This window comes from Salvelinus alpinus, chromosome 13, assembly GCF_045679555.1.
Source record: "Salvelinus alpinus chromosome 13, SLU_Salpinus.1, whole genome shotgun sequence".
Lineage (NCBI taxonomy): Eukaryota > Metazoa > Chordata > Actinopteri > Salmoniformes > Salmonidae > Salvelinus > Salvelinus alpinus.
Genome location: NC_092098.1, coordinates 7823544 through 7840493, shown reverse-complemented (window position 1 = coordinate 7840493; position 16950 = coordinate 7823544). Strand labels below are relative to the sequence as shown.

At 42.9% G+C, this 16950-nt stretch overlaps 1 protein-coding gene and 1 pseudogene across 2 annotated transcripts; both read left to right on the top strand.

Annotated features, from left to right (window-relative positions):
• The first annotated feature begins 2266 nt into the window (after nucleotides 1-2266).
• On the top strand, nucleotides 2267-8114 carry LOC139536947 (high mobility group protein B3-like). Of its 2 annotated transcripts, none has more exons than XM_071337705.1 (5): nucleotides 2267-2597; nucleotides 2916-3056; nucleotides 5837-5973; nucleotides 6958-7132; nucleotides 7326-8114. In XM_071337705.1, exons 2-5 carry the CDS (start codon nucleotides 2916-2918, stop codon nucleotides 7410-7412), a joined length of 540 nt encoding a protein of 179 aa, XP_071193806.1. In that variant the 5' UTR covers nucleotides 2267-2597; the 3' UTR covers nucleotides 7413-8114. The 2 variants fall into 2 exon arrangements, with proteins under 2 accessions (XP_071193806.1, XP_071193805.1); XM_071337704.1 differs by lacking the exon at nucleotides 2267-2597 and adding an exon at nucleotides 2624-2694.
• Nucleotides 8115-8524: 410 nt separating this feature from the next.
• On the top strand, nucleotides 8525-10909 carry LOC139538015 (mitochondrial ornithine transporter 1-like; annotated as a pseudogene).
• Nucleotides 10910-16950: the final 6041 nt, after the last annotated feature.

Here is a 16950-nt window from a genome sequence, read left to right as displayed (position 1 = left end):
GTCGGCCACGGAGAACGAGAGCCCACAGTCCTTGGGAGCGGGCCGCATTGGTGGCACTGTGTTATCCTCAAAGCGGGCGAAGAAGGTGTTTAGCTTGTCCGGGAGCAAGACGTCGGTGTCCGCGACGAGGCTGGTTTTCCCTTTGTAATCCGTGATTGTCTATTGACCCTGCCATATTCGTCTCGTGTCTGAGCCGTTGAATTGCGACTCCACTTTGTCCCTTACGGAGGGAATAACTACACTGTTTGTATTCAACCATATTCCCAGTCACCTTGCCGTGGTTAAATGTTGTGGTTCGCGCTTTCAGTTTAGAGCGAATGCTGCCATCTATCCACGGTTTCTGATTTGGGTAGGTTTTAATAGTCACAGTGGGAACAACATCCGCTATACAGTTCCTGATGAACTCAGTCACCATGTCAGTGTATACGTCGATGTCATTCTCAGAGGCTAGCCGGAACAAATCCCAGTCCACGTGATCAAAACAATATTGAAGCACGGATTCCGATTTGGTCAGACTAGCGTTGAATAGACCTTAGCATGGGTACTTTCTGTTTGAGTTTCTGCCTATAGGAAGGGATGATTAAAATGGAGTCATGATCTGATTTGCCGAAAGGAGGGCATGGGAGGACCTTGTAGGCATCCCGGAAGTTGGAGTAGCAGTGGCCGAGTGTTTATAGCAGCGCGAGTACTAGAGTCAATGTGTTGATAGAACTTCGGTAGCATTTTCCTCAAAATTGCTTTGTTAAAATCCCCAGCTACAATAAATGTTGCCTCAGGATATGTGGTTTCCAGTTTGCACAAAGTCCAGTGTAGTTCCTTGAGGGCTGTCGTGGTATCGGCTTGAGGGGGAATAAACATGGCTGTGTGACTATAACCCGAAGAGAATTCTCTTGGGAGGTAATACGGTCGGCATTTGATTGTGAGGTATTCTAGGTTGAGTTTCTGTACGTCAGGGGTGCCCTGACTTTAGTTACATAGGAGCTACTTTTTCCACCCTCTTCCTAACGAGGTGAATTGGGAAAATGTATATTTTTAGTGCATACAGTTTAAAAACTTTTATCGACCGGTTGACCGCGATCAATGTCCTGGGCACCAATGCTATACGTTATCACAAACACACCATGAGTAGTTAATAGTTAACCCCTCTTTTCTTCTTCCCAGAGAGTTCTATATTCCCGGCTGCACGATATACTGAGAACCCAGCTGGCTGTATGGACAGGGACAGTATATCCGGGGAGAGCCATGATTCCGTGGAACAGAGTATGTTACAGTCCCTGATGTCTCTCTGGAAGGAGATCCTTGCCCTGAGCTCATCTACTTTATTGTCCAGAGACTGAACATTAGCAAGTAATATACTCGGACGCGGTGGATGGTGAGCACGCCTCCTGAGTCGGACTAGAAGTCCACTCCAAATACCTCTTCTCCGCCAGTGGCGTCTTGGAGCAGCCTTTGGGATAAGTTCAATTACCCTGGGGGGTAGGAACTTAAATTCGTAAATTCGGGAAAGTCGTAATGCTGGTGAGTTAGCGCCGCTCTGATATCCAAAAGTTATTTCCGGCTGTATGTAATAATAAACTTTCTGGACTAATAATGTAAGAAATAAAACAGTAAAAAAGCAAAATACTGCAAAGTTGCTTAGGAGCTAGACGCAGAGGCGCCATCTTGCAGGGAAGGGAATATGTAAACGAGGTGTGAACTGCCTGATTGTGGGAGGAGGGGCAGTGCACACAAACTCTCACACACGTGAGCTCAATCTTTGCTTATACTGTACGTGTGGGTAGGCTGTAACTCAAGCCACGTTATAGTTTATTCTACTATTTGTGGAGATGTTGGCAGGATGTGAGAAGTGTGCTTAGTCCCGCACTGGGCCGTTCTTGTTAAGCTAGTTACTGCATAGCTCGTTCACTGTGGAACACACAAGAGTCTAGGCAAGATGGCTGCACCCTGTGAGAGATAAGCATGGTGCACCTAGTGTATATAGATAAAACATATCGGTGCTCATTGGCCATAAACATTACACAACAATTTGGAAATCGCACATTCAACAAAGAGTGGTTTGGAAGGAATCAGTGACAGTGGCTAACTGTAACCATTGCAAACCAATCATTAGCCTGCTATTCAAAACAAGTCACCAACAGAATGTTCCAGTCTCATAATTTTCTCTTCCTACTTTTCCCTTCATGATATAGTGTGTGGTAGTTTTCAATTAGGCTAATTAAATAAACGTCATATTGCGTATTAAATTTACCACCAACAAAATGTCGACAGGCTACATTTTTGCACATGACGTTAATATACCCAGTATTCGATTACCGAAGAAAATATGTTGCACATTGTTGTAACAAACGCATGGTTTTGGCATGACGCTTTGCGTGTTGGTCCAATTGAAGTTGGAATGTCAGCTATATACAGTTTAAATAGCCTGCTGTATGTGCTCTCCAAGTTGATATTAAGTAAACCAATCCATACTAGAGGAGGTTATTTCAAATCGACTATCCAATCAGACCGGTCTCGCAGTGAGCTAGCGCGAGGCTGTGTACTCCGCTATAAGCGAACCGACGTGGGATCGTGTGACTGATCTCAAACAAGCAACGCAGGTAGGCAGACCACAGGTCCTATTGAAAGCAATTGTTTGTAATATATTGGCAGCCTGTAAGAAATGCATGTTTGGATAATGTTTCTCATTCTTTTCAGGTAATGTCAATATAGAACTCGTTTTACTGTGGATATAGATACTTTTGTACCGGTTTCCTCCAGAATCTTTACAAGGTCCTTTGCTGTTGTTCTGGGATTGATTTGCACTTTTCGCACCAAAGTATGGTCTTCTCTAGGAGACAGAACGCGTCTCCTTCCTGAGCGGTATGACGACCGCGTGGTCCCATGGTGTTTATACTTGCTTACTATTGTTTGTACAGATGAACGTGGTACCTTCAGGCGTTTGGAAATTGCTCCCAAAGATGAACCAGACTTGTGGATGTGGACAACAAAAAATGAGGTCTTTGCTGATTTCTTTTGATTTTCCCACGATGTCAAGCAAAGAGGCACAGAGTTTGAAGGTAGGCCTTGAAATGCATCCAGGTACATCTCCAATTGACTCAAATGATGTCAATTATCCTATCAGAAGCTTCTAAAGCCATTACATTTTCTGAATTTTCCAAACTATTTATAGGCACAGTCAATTTAGTGTATGTAAACTTCTGACCCACTGAAATTGTGATACAGTGAAATAATCTGTCTGTAAACAATTGTTGGAAAAGTTACTTGTGTCATGCAAGTCGGTTACATACCATAGTTTTGGCAATTTAGGCATTTGTGGAGTGTTTTAATTGACTCCAACCTACGTGTATGTAAACTTCCGACTTCAACTGTATAAACCTATGCACTTTATCATTACTACTACTAACGGTTAGTTAGTGGTTTTACTATACTGAACAAAAATATAAACGCAACATGTAAAGTGTTGGTCCCATGTTTCATGAGCTGAAATAAAAGATACCAGACATTTTCCATACGCACAAAAAGCTTTTTTCTCTCAAACGTTGTGTACAAATTTGTTTATATCCCTGTCAGTGAGCATTTCTCCTACGTACTGCCAAGATAATCCATCAACCTGACAGTTGAACCATATCAATAAGCTGATTAAACAGCATGATCATTGGACAGGTGCACCTTGTGTTGGGGATAATAAGGCCACTCTAAAATGTGCAGTTTTGTCACAACACAATGCCACAGATGTTTTGAGGGAGCATGCGGTTGGCATGTTGACTGCAGGAATGTCCACCAGAGCTGTTGCCAGAAAATTGAATATTAATTTCTCTACCATAAGCTGCCTCCAACATCGTTTTAGAGAATTTGGCAGTAGGTCCAACCGGCCTCACAACTGCAGACCATGTGTAACCAAGCCAGCCCAAGACCTCCACATCTGGTTTCTTCACCTGCGGGATCGTCTTGAGACCAGCCACCTGGACAGCTGATGAAACTGAGGAGTATTTCTGTCTAATAAAGCCCTTTTGTGGGGAAAAACTCATTCTGATTGACTGGGCCTGGCGCCCAAGTGGGTTGGCCTATGCCCACCCATGTGAAATCCATAGATTAGGGCCTAATTTATTTATTTCAATTGACTGATTTCCTTACATGAACTAACTCAGTAAAATCATTGAAATTGTTGTATGTTGCGTTTTATATTTCTGTTCAGTATATTTGATCGTTTTGTAAAGTTTGTGTTGTGGGGCAAGTCATGCTGCTTAGCTAGAGGGGAAAAAGGAGGATTTCACAGGCTTTTTGGTTTTGAAATGTAGTTTGTATCTGTCACTTATTTAATTTCTCTATGGCTCTGTGTGTGTGTAATCATTATTTTGGGTTATTTAGAAACATTTTATTTTTCACCATTTGTAAGGTTAGTAGCCTCATGGTGGTGGTTCTTTTGAAGTGGAGGACTGCTGCTCATTGTTACTCAGGGAGGTTTAGTGAATGCATTGCACTGTGTTTCTAGTTATGTATTCTAGTTAAATTAATAGTTTTAAGCTGTGGCTAGGCCTGTGTGTGGTCTTGTACTGGGTAATGAGTGAGTGTGATCAATGTAATTCCACATGTTTGTGATGGATGATGTACACTACAAGTATGTGGACACCCCTTCAAATTAGTGGATTCAGCTATTTAAGCCACACCCGTTGCTGACAGGTGTATGAAATTGAGCACACAGCCATGCAATCTCCATAGACAAACATCGGCAGTAGAATTGCCTTACTGAAGAGCTCAGTGACTTTCAACGTGGCACCGTCATAGGATGAAACCTTTCCAACAAGTCAGTCCGACCGATGAATCTGGGTTTGGCGGATGCCAGGAGAACACTACCTGCCCAAATGCAGTGTCAACTGTAAAGTTTGGTGGAGGCGGAATAATGGTATGGGGCTGTTTTTCATGTTTCGGCCTAGGCCCCGTAGTTCCAGTGAAGGGAAATCTTAACACTACAGCATACAATTACATTTTAGACGATTCTGTACTTGCAACAGTTTGGAGAAGGCCCTCTCCTATTTCAGCATGACAATGCCCCCGTGCACAAAGTGAGATCTATACAGAAATGGTTTGTCGAGATCGGTGTGAAATAACTTGACTAGCCGGCAGAACCCTGATCTCAACCCCATCGATCACCTTTGGGATGAATTGGAATGTCGACTGCAAGCCAGGCCTAATCGCCCAACATCAGTGCTTAACCTCATTTAATGCTCTTGTGGCTGAGTGGAAGCAAGTCCCTGCAGCAATGTTCCAACGTCTAGTGGAAAGCCTTCCCAGAAGACTGGAGGCTGTTATAGCAGCAAAGAGCGGACCAACTCCATATAAATGCCCGTGATTTTGGAAGGAGATGTTTGACGAGCAGGTGTCCACATACGTTTGGCCATGTAGTGTATATGTGAGTGGTTATTTTTGTATGAAATTATAATTTTTGATACCAACAAACGGATGTATTTTTATATGTTCAATCAATTCTGAGCGACGCTGTCCACGAACCAGACACCTTATTTCCAGTCTCATATATATTCTTTAGGATACTATTATCTGTTGACGTGGTCCTAAGCCTGTTACACCTATATGAGTTGCATCACCAACACGCACTACAAATCATTTATTCAAATTAGTCATGGATGTGTGTTTTGGTGGTGGATGAGATTACAATGTCTTTTCTTGAATAAACTGGCACATAGTTTCCTACTTTGATTTTAGGAGCAGCATGGAGAGTTGAGTAAACCTTTTCAGGTGTCATGATAAATGTTTTCAATGAAATACACTATCTTAACATTTTATTTGGCACACTTATTTATTTTTATTTTTTTTGCAGACCATGTCTCCAAAGGAGAAGTCAAAGTTTGGGGACCAGGCGAAGCAGGACACAGCTCGCTATGATTTGGAAATGATGAGCTATGGTCCTCCTGTGAAGAGGGTCAAGAAGGATCCTAGTGTTCCAGAGAGACCTCCGTAGGTCTATTCCTAAAATACTGTAATCATCTATGCGCAACTCAATATTAGGAAGGTGTTCCTAATGCTTGGTATTCTCAGTGTATATTGGTTTATGCTGATTTATTATAGACAATTCCAGAGTCGGCCGTATGTTTTGCGGGCCCTAAGCGAGAGATTTGGTTTGGGGGCCCCCCAACTCGCGGGGTAAACATTTGTGGTCCCCCTCTTGACAGTGGAGAGGAATTTCAGTTTTAAAGTAAAGTTCACGGCAAAATGTGTAGAATTGCAGGGATTGGAGAGAATTTGGCTGTTTTTAAAACTACACTGAACAAAGATGTAAATGTTAAGTGTTGGTCCCATGTTTCATGAGCTGAAATAAAAGATACCAGAAATGTTCCATACGTACAAAGCTATTTCGCTTTGTGGGGAACAACTCATTCTGATTGGCTTGGCCTGGCTCCCAAGTGGGTGGGCCTGTGCCCCCCAATGGTAAATTTTTTTCCTTCATAATATTTTCATGCATTTCTACCAATTTTGCCATGGGGTGGAGAGAAGTTTTAAAGCTAAATTCCTGTAATTCTACACATTTTGCCTTTTGCCATGTTCATATGATATCTGAGTGAGAGTACCTAACGAAATCAATGGGGGCCCCCTGGAGGTCAGGGCCCCTGGACACATGCCCTGTTTGCCTGGTCAGTAATTACTACAAGGTGTAGATAGCTGGCTAGACTAACTTACTAATACAAACCCATTTTTAGCTGACATGAACTACTTGAGTGATTGTCAGTGACTGCCATTACATGAGATACTGCTGATGCGCTACCAAATTTCAAAATTGCACCTTGTGTATTCTACTAACTCTCAGCAGAATTGTGAATTTGGGTTGGGGCCTTAAGCGACCACTTATGCCCAGGACCGGCCCTGGACAATTCAAAACAAAGTATGATACATTTTTGAAGTCCTGCAACCAGCATTAATGACTGTACTCCTTCTCTTATACAGATCAGGGTTCTTTAATTTCTGTGCTGAGCAGCACCCCAAGATCAAAGCCCAACACCCAAGCTTTGGCGTTGGGGATGTGGCCAAGAAGCTTAGAGAGATGTGGAACAATTTGACAGACTCCAATAAGCAGCCATATATTGCCAAAGCCAACAAACTCAAGGAAAAATACCAAAAGGTAATGCCATTTGGGAATCTTTATTTGTCTCAAAGGAAATTTAATTGAAGGGTATTTTTACCACTAAGTGGTCTGACTGTGGTGTCAGACCCTATATGCAAGGAATCACTGGCTAAATATGAGAACCTGTGATTTCTTCCAAGGGATTGAAAATGTGACTTTTATTTAAGACACCTTTGCTTACTGTTTCTAGGATGTGGCAGATTACAACGGAGGAAAATGGGAACTGGGCGGGGCAGGAGACGACGAAGACGACGATGAGGAAGATGAGGATGACTAATAGAAAAGGGTATTGTGGTTTAAGACACTGGCAATGTAGATGTGAGCACACATATCTGTAGGGTTCACCTGTCCCAGAAGAAAACATCAAATTGGTTTTGAAACTGGTTTCTCGCTGTAGTTTCTTTCTGGCTGTCATTTTGAGTCATTAACACTTTGCTCTGCAGTGTTTTTCCTGATCCCTTTGCTTTTTTCAGTTGAACAAACCTATTCACAGTGATGGCATAAGGGTTATTACCCTATACAATACTTGTATGGTGATGTGTATGCTACTATGTGGTTATTGAAATAGATTTAGATTTTATTTTTCTATTTGACAGGGATCCACATTTCATGGAATTGTAAGTTTGCGTTTGAGGGAATTGTATGTGTTTCTAGACACAAAATCCATAGACTTGAGGCAGATGTCCAGTCTGACAATCAGGTATTCAGGTAACATTGCCATGGCCTATTATGCCAACCACCTGTGTGTTTGAGGCAGGACAGATCCATTCCACTGTGTTATGGCTGAAAGGAATGATGATGAAATGGGTTCTGTTTTGTTGTTAATTTGGATACGTGGAATGACATTTTAGATTTTAACATTCCTCCATCTCTTGACCAATGGTGACAATACATCTGTTGGACAAGGTGGGAGTTTCTTTGCACCTGCACAGTTTGTTTTCTATGCCTCTGATCTAAAAAATAAATAATTACGTTTTTACATTCTGTGTGGATCCAAATTGATTTATTCCCTCTATGGAAATGACCGATTGCATTTTTGTGGCCTTTAGCGGTAAATGTATTCAACTTTATGCAACATTGTGGTATTTTGTGACAGGCATGCATCTTTTAGTAGCAATGTTGAAACCAATTATTACACTTAATAGGAAAATGTAAAAATTCTGAGAATTTAAGAATTTAGCTGTTCAGAAGTATTCTTATCTTTAAGAAATTGTATGCTTTGGGCCCTGAAAGTGCTCCCTGGAAAGCCACTATCCGCAATTGATTGAATCCTGGATTTAATCTTCAATGTTAATAATACATTCTTTTAATAGCTCCTCCCATTGAGTTTCGAGACTATAATTTGCAACCCACCTTTCCCCACATGCACTACACCAAATACGCTGCACAGTGTAGTTAAACACGTTCCTCTTTTGTAGGTTATTTATTATCCAACAAAAAGTTTGCCTGATAAGTCAAAATGTTTCATCATATCCATCAACGTCAGTGAGAGTGCATCGCTGAGACTCCGGACACAATGGGCGTGGAGGAGGAATGTACATTACATCCCATGACCGACGCAATCATAAACCTCACTGCTGGGGCAGCAGGCAAGTAAAACTTTGAAAAAAAAATGTATCTTTAATTTCTTCAATTACCTAGCATCACAAACTTTTCCATAGGTTTAAGCCTTGATGACTCTTGACTGACCCACGTACAACACAAGGTTGTTTTGTTGTTCAGTGGAAACATCTAGTGACGGATAAAGCTGAACAGGATGGCTGTCATTCAGAAAATGTTAACTTTCTAACCATGAACATAAAAGAGTGCAAGAAGAGGTCCTTCATGGTGACTCTGGAAATCTCTCCTCTCACATAGGGGGTGTTGCGTGTGTGTGCTGAGCGGTCAGCCCTTCGACACGGTCAAGGTGAAGATGCAGACGTTCCCCAGCCTGTACTGTGGCTTCTTGGACTGTTCCCTGAAGACATACCGCCACGACGGGCTTCGGGGGCTCTACCAGGGAAGTGTGCCTGCTCTTCTGGCCAACGTGGCAGAGAACACTGTACTCTTCGCCTGCTACGGGACCTGCCAGCAGCAGAGTCTTTGGGCTGGAAAAAGAGGCTCACCTCAGGTTGGCAACAGAGGATCTCTGGCTTAACATTCTCATCTCATCCCTCTCCCCTTCACTATGTGTCTGGCTGAGTGCTTTAAAAAATGCAAAGCGGTCTCTTCATCTGTTATTGTGTTTTGCTGCTGTTTCTCTTTGCTCTCCTGTAATCTCTCGCTCGTTGTCTATAACGTCTTTGTCACAGTGACCTGCAGAATGCCCTGTCCGGGTCCCTGGCGTCTGTCTTCTCCTCGCTGGTTTTGTGTCCCACAGAGCTGGTGAAGTGTCACATGCAGGCCGTGCATGAGATGAGGATGGTGGGAAAGACCTCCCTTGCGTCACACATGTAAGCATCGCAACTGTTCTGTGGACAGTACAACGGGATCATGTTGTCATTGTGGTTCAACACAAATAGTACACACGTGGGTGGCAGGTCATCTCTTTTTGCTTATCTTCCAAAAACACGTGTAAGTTGGTGAATGAAATATGTCTCAGGAAACCATATTACCTTAGGGTTCTACTCGAAAGCACATTATGCACAAGGTACAATGCACAAGTAAGACGTTGTGTGATGTGATAATAGATGATGTGTTTGGCTGTGTTCTGGTGCTCTCCTCGCAGTTCCACCTGGTCAGTGGTGAGGGACATATTGAAGACAGATGGTCCTCAAGGCCTCTTCCAGGGAATGACCAGCACCTGGCTCAGAGAGGTGCCTGGATACTTCCTCTTCTTTGGGGGCTATGAGATCTGCAGAACCCTCTTTACAAAGCCTGGCCAGTCCAAGGATGAGTCGGGTGAGTCCATTCCTTATGACTCCACTGAAGCGATTCAACTTCTCATTTAGCTATTCAGCAAACTCCAGATTCGATAGATGTCTATGGTATATAGCTTCACGCAACTGATTTTCGTATTTGTTGTTGTTTGATAGATGCTGTCCCGCTGTTAATCAGTGGAGGAGTTGGTGGGGCCGCCTTTTGGTTGGCAGTGTACCCTATTGATTCAGTCAAATCCAGAATCCAGGTTCTATCTATGTCAGGCAAGCAGGCTGGGTTTATCAGACCACTGCTCTGTATCATGAGGACAGAAGGTGAGATAACATACCACGTTATTTTTCATCATCTGATTCTATTCCCCAGAGTCTTTTGAACTGCGTGGCGTTCTGTCAATCTCAAATCTGTTCATCAATAAACTTCTGACTGCGTTATTTGCCCTATCATTTGCTTATTTACAAGTGTTGGCAGCTTTCTTTTCCAGATAACAGAAATGAATGAACTCACTAGCTCACAGAAGATTAGGATTGTCCCTCGTAGTGCAGGCTCGTAATAACGGCTGGAGCGGCGCGAATGGAACGGCATCAAGCACATGGAAACCCTGTGTTTGATGTACTTGATACCGTTCCACGTATTCCCGCTCCAGCCGTTACCATGAGGCCGTCGTCCCCAATTAAGGTGCCACCAATCTCCTGTAGTGCCTCGGCTTTGTAGTTTGAGCCCCTTTAGATTTCACATGTATGGGCTGTTATCCACCCATGATGTGCTTGATGGTGTATTGCCCCTGTTCCAGGTGTTCCTGCTCTGTATTGTGGCCTAACCCCTACCGTCCTGCGGGCCTTCCCCTCCAACGGAGCTCTATTCCTGGCTTATGAGTGGACCAGAAGAACCCTCCTCAACCACACATCTACAGCCTGAGTTTGCAGGGCTGGAGCTAGAGGTTTGTGAATTCAAATACCCCAAAATTCATCAACATCTACAGTATAAACCAGAAGACTGAACGTTTTAAAAACGACATTCACAATTTGTGGTAACCTCTTGATCTTGTTTTGACCATGTTTTCTATGCTGGGCCAATAGGTTTAATGTCCAGCCACAGAACCTGATGAGTCAGTATTCAATCAATGGACTCCGTGCAATCCAACAACATTCCACCCACTTGCCCGAGACATGCATCACACTATTTCAGACAGGATGTGTTGTCAACATGTATTTACTGTATATATGTGTACATAAAAGCCTTTCATATTTTATTTAACCAGTTCTTAACTTAAGTCCGTTAAGAACAAAATCTTATTTACAATGACAGCCTACCCAGGCCAAACCCTAACCCGGACGAAGCTGGGCCAATTGTGCGCCGCCCTGTGGGACTCCCTATTACGGCCGGTTGTGATACAGTCTGCATTTGAACCAGGGTCTGTAGTGACGCCTCTAGCACTGAGATGCAGTGCCTTAGACTGTTGAGCCACTCGGGATGTGACTACACCACTGATCAATAACATTGTGTTTTGTTATGTTTGTTATTTTTCATACATGAGATATACACTGAGTGAACAAAACATTCAAGAACACCTGCTCTTTCCATGACACACACTGACCAGGTGAATCCAGGTGAGAGCTATGATCCCTTATTGGTGTCACTTGTTAAAGGGGAGGAGACAGGTTAAGGAAGGATTTTTAAGCCTTGAGACAATTGAGACGTGGATTGTGTATGTGTGCCATTCAGAGGCTGAATAGGCAAGACAAAAAATGTAAGCGCCTTTGAACGGGGTATGGTAGAAGGTGCCAGGCGCAATGGTTTGTGTCAAGACCTGCAACGCTGCTGGGTTTTTCACACTCAACAGTTTCCCATGTGTACCAGGAATGGTCCACCACCCAAAGGACATCCAGCCAACTTGGCAACTGTGGGATTGGGAAGCGTTGGCGTCAACATGGGCCAGCATCCTGGCCCACGTTGGCCCATCCTGGCCCATGTTGACGCTTTCAACACCGGAGTCCATGCCCCGACGAATTGAGGCTGTTCTGAGCAGTGGAGGCTGTTGAGGGGAGAACAGCGCATAATAATGGCATGGCATCAAACACCTGGAAACCATGTGTTAGATTTTTATTGATACCATTCCACTGATTCCGATCCAGTGGAACGGGGGATGCAACTCAATATTAGGAAGGTGTTCCTAATGTTTGGTGTACTTAGTGAATATTACAGTCAAGTCAAGTACTATGCCTTTATCATGACGGAGAAGCTACTGTATGTATGAAATGGACAACAATGTGTTCTTTTGAACATCTGAATCCAATCCAAACTTTAAGTAAAGAGATGTTAGGTCATGGGAACACTGTATTGAATTTGTTTTCAAGCTGACTGTTCAAATTCTTCAAACCTTTCCTAGCTTTTTTTCTTCTCCCAGGTCAGCAGACGAACTGGTCGTCTGATATTTTCTTTGCTGACAGTGTGAAAGCGGGGTATCCTACGAAGCAGGTTTGAGGAGTTAGCGAGGTAACTTTGGTCAACTCTGAGTTGGTCTCCGGATAACCGGTCGTACAAAAGTGGCTCACCTTTTTAGCCAGGTACATTTCTATGGCATCGAAACCTAACTCAGGCTAACCTGAGTTAGCCTCTGGGGCAGGCTAACTCACGGCTCACTCCACTTACCTTGAATGAAGCCGCGAGTTGAGGAACAAAGAAATCAGATTCCCATCCCCTTCATTTGAGGAAGATGACTGATTAAATATTTTATTAAACAAATGTTTGAAAAAGGAAACCGCACACTGCTCTTAATAGTATCACTGATCTTTAATAAGCTTATTAATATACGCTCAGATGTGCGAGTGCCTTTTGAATATTAATCAAATGTTTGTTTTGTGTAAAAAAACATAACGTACACGTTTGGTGATGTCAGAATGCATTTTAAACTTCTGTATGACTTAATAAAACAAATATTGATAGGAAGGTGCTTGTGCATTGATAAGCACACCAAAGACGGCGTTAACAATAAGTATTAAAATAAAGAGGGCACTTCTAAAAGCCTATTTCACACCATAGCCTGCTGAATTGCAAGACAACTTTCATTTTCGACACAAACGAAAAAGCGGCTAGATAGATTTTTCAGCATTGTCTCAATAAAGGCTTTGGCGTTTGACTAGCCATGTGCGACATGCACATGCAGTTACAAGCCTGCTAAAGTTAAGAGGCTGGCGGACGAGCAATATTCACTGTCGCAGTAGGCCCACGGATGATGCCTGAGCTGGAATGTGAAGCTAACTGAAGTTGGTTAGCTTTAGAAAACCCTGAGTAGATATAGCTTGCTTCGTACGACACCCCTTTGGACATGTCATCATTTACCTCAGCGCATTCAAAATGCAGTGGGTTCACATCAACTGTCCACCAAGTTTCAACTTTGGGATAGATCAAATGCAATACTCTTACACTGTAGTAAGAAAGAAGCATGTTTGTTTCACTCAATAAACACAGTTTTGTTGAGCATGTGAATGTATACTAAACAAAAATATAAACGCAACAGTTCATATAAGGAAATCAGTCAATTGAAATAAATAAGGCCCTAATCTATGGATTTCACGACTGGGCAGGGGAGCAGGCCCAGCCAATCACAATTTTTTTCACCACAAAAGATGATCCCGCAGGTGAAGAAGCCGGATGTGGAGAGGTCCTGGGCTGGCGTGGTTACACGTGGGCTGCGGGTGTGAGGCCAGTTGGACGTACTGCAAAATTCTCTAAAATTAAGTTGGAGGTGGCTCATGGTAGAGAAATTAACATTGAATTCTCTGGCAACAGCTCTGGTGGACATTCCTGCCGTCATCATGACACTTGCAAACTCCCTCAAAACTTGAGACATCTGTGGCATTGTGTTGTGTGACAAAACAGAACATTTTAGAGTGGCTTTTTATTGTTCCCGAGCACAAGGTGCACCTGTGTAATGATCATGCTGTTTAATCAGCTTCTTGATATGCCACACCTGCCAGGTGGATGGATTATCTTGACAAAGGCTAACATGCTCACTAACAAGGATGTAAACAAATTTGTGCACAACATTTCAGAGAAAAAAGCATTTAGTGCATGTGGAAAATTCCAGCTCATGAAACATGGGACCAACACTTCACATGTTACGTTTATATATTTTTCCAGTGCGTAATGTTGTTAATGTAGACTTAGAGCACAACGGTTCCACCAGAGGGAGCTCTCTCTTTCTTTCTCTCTCTCGCTCTTTCTTGTTTTCGCACTCTCTGTGTGGCTCATCTCTCTCTCTCTCTCTCTCAGCAGAAGGGGACGCATTAGCCCATCCTTTGCACAGCGTTCACTGCTATAGCCCCCCCCCCCCCCCCCCCCCGAGAAGCTCCCATTTATTTGACCACGGCATCAAAGAAAATCAATTCAATGAAAAGGAGATGTTGGTGTCATACTGCAGTATTATCTGCCCTGTTTTCTCATCTGGGTAGAGAGTTGATGAAGTATACTATTATTATTATTATGATTATTATTATTATAAAATATCGACATGTGGTGGGGTTTTGATGATGCATATAATGTTTTAACCCTGATGTCTCCTTTCAGAGTCCAGACCTTCATCAGTCATTGGTACTGTCTATGAGACTTTGACCATTTGGCAAAAGCACTGTACATTACATACCATCACTGATAGACAGCTAATACACCCAGTCACCTATTGAATGTTTACATGTAAGAAAGGGTTTTACAGAGGCTGCTCAAGACATTTGATTTATCTGCCTCTTCGTAGAAAAGAAGCCTGGCTTTGCTGCTATGTACCATCATATACCTGCATCGTACTGTACAATACACTAACAGGAACTAGTGTATAGTTTCGTCCACGTTAAAGAGTAATGTCTTGATGCTGAAAGTAAAGGAGAGCCACCTGGAGGTTTACACAGAATGTTTATGTTGTATAACCAGGGCAGGTGTAGTATCACATCAATATCCAATGACAATGTCAGCCAGAGGACATTGGAGGATTTAGAGAAATTGCAGTGGTAATTGAGAAGATGAGACTGAGGCCCACAATAAAATATGATATACAGGAAGGTCCATAATTATTGGCACCCTTAATAAAGATGAGCAAAAAATATTAAAATAATGAATACAAATACTGAGCTATATTGTAGGCTCAAAGAAATTGGAAAATGACATTGTTTTATGCTAATACAATTGCCCAGAGAAAGAGATTTAGTTTAACAAGTAACACAAAATATTTAAAAAAAAGTATGAGTCAAAATTATTAGCACCCCTGTTTTCAGTACTTTAGCACCCTCCCCTTGTGAGGATAATGACACTGAACCTTTAAAAAAAATGTTCTATGAGATTGGGAGAACACGTTGGGAGGGATCTTGGATTGATATCTGATATCTGCTCTTACGGACTGCCCTCTTCAATTCAAACCACAGGGTTTCAATGGGGTTCAAGTCCAGAGACTGAGATGGCCATTGCAAAACTCCAATTTTGTGCTCAATTACCCATTTCTTTGTGGATTTTGATTATCGCTTGGGGTTATTGTCCTGCTGGAAGATCCACATTCGGCCAAGTGTCAGCCTCTTGGCAGAGGCAACCAGGTTTTTGTCTCAAATATCCTGGTACTGGGTAAAGTTCATGATGCCATTGACCTTAACAAGGGCACCAGGACCAGTGGAAGCAAAATAGCCCCATAACATCAAAGATCCACCACTATATTTTACAGAAGGTATGAGGTACTTTTCTGCATCTGCTTCAGTTTTTAAACACCAAACCCACCACTGGTGTGCGTGGAAAAGAGCTCTATTTTCATGCCATATGACCATAGCACCGGTTCCAATCCAAGTGCCACCTCCAGGTGGTGGTATGGTCAGATGACGTGAAAATAGAGCTCTTTGGCCATGCACACCAGTAGTTAGGTGGCTTTCCTCAGAGTGTCCGGCCATCTAGGCAGGCTATAGCCAAAAGGTCAGAGCCATGCTTCAGTCTGCACAACACCGCCGGTCTGCTACAGTCCTGGAGAAACTGATGAATTGTGGAGTGTATTGCATAAGCAGGATGTCATGTACATTCTCTATGTTGCAGGGAGAAGGTCCTCAAACAGACAGGGGGACAGGAATAGTGCCCATAAGCTTCGTGGAGATTTCCCTTATGAAGAGGGAAGACTTCCTTTGTTCATGTCAAGGTCAGTCGTTTGACCACATGAAGAGGGAGAAGGAGTGATATTAGTTAGTGGGTGTGTGTTACTCAATAATTAGGGTATTACTGAAAGCTGACAGAAAGGCTTAAGTATTTGTAAACATTGGGATGCTTCATTTCCATACAGGCCTTTTATGGCTGTAACAATGCCATGTATACACAATAACAAAGACAAGGTGGATGCCATCCCTGTAATCATTCCCGGTCTTACAGTAAAATTGTTAATTAGTACTTGACAATCAACTTCATAACGACGGGACACAGACTTTTGTTTTGCTCTATAAACCACAGATGTGGTTTATGCCCAAGGCCTTTTCTACTTACTGCATTAAAAGGACATCTTTAATCCAGGCCATAGAATACGACCACGTCAACTAATGGGCTCTCTCCTACTCCTTTGTTCCTCCATACTGTACTGTATATGTCAGATATGGGTTCTTTTGTGCTCCAGCGCAATTTCGGGCAAGTTTCACAATGAACAAGACTTAGAAAAATGTATGAAAATGACTTTTAAAAGTCTCTCTTCAAAAATAGGCCTTTTGTGTAAATGCTCACCGGGCAGTAAGGGTGGTGCCAGTGGCCTGTCGTCTCTACGTTGTTGGTCGTACACCTGCCGTTGTCGGGTTGTCTTCCCCACCTTCTCATAGGTCTCCAGGAGGACCTCTTGATGACGCTGCAGCCACTGGTCCGTGGATCCACCTGTCTGGGAAAATTGGACTCCAAGAGTACATTCAATAGGCAATCGTGCATGTCTACCAAATATTAGGAAGTGTGGGGTGTAC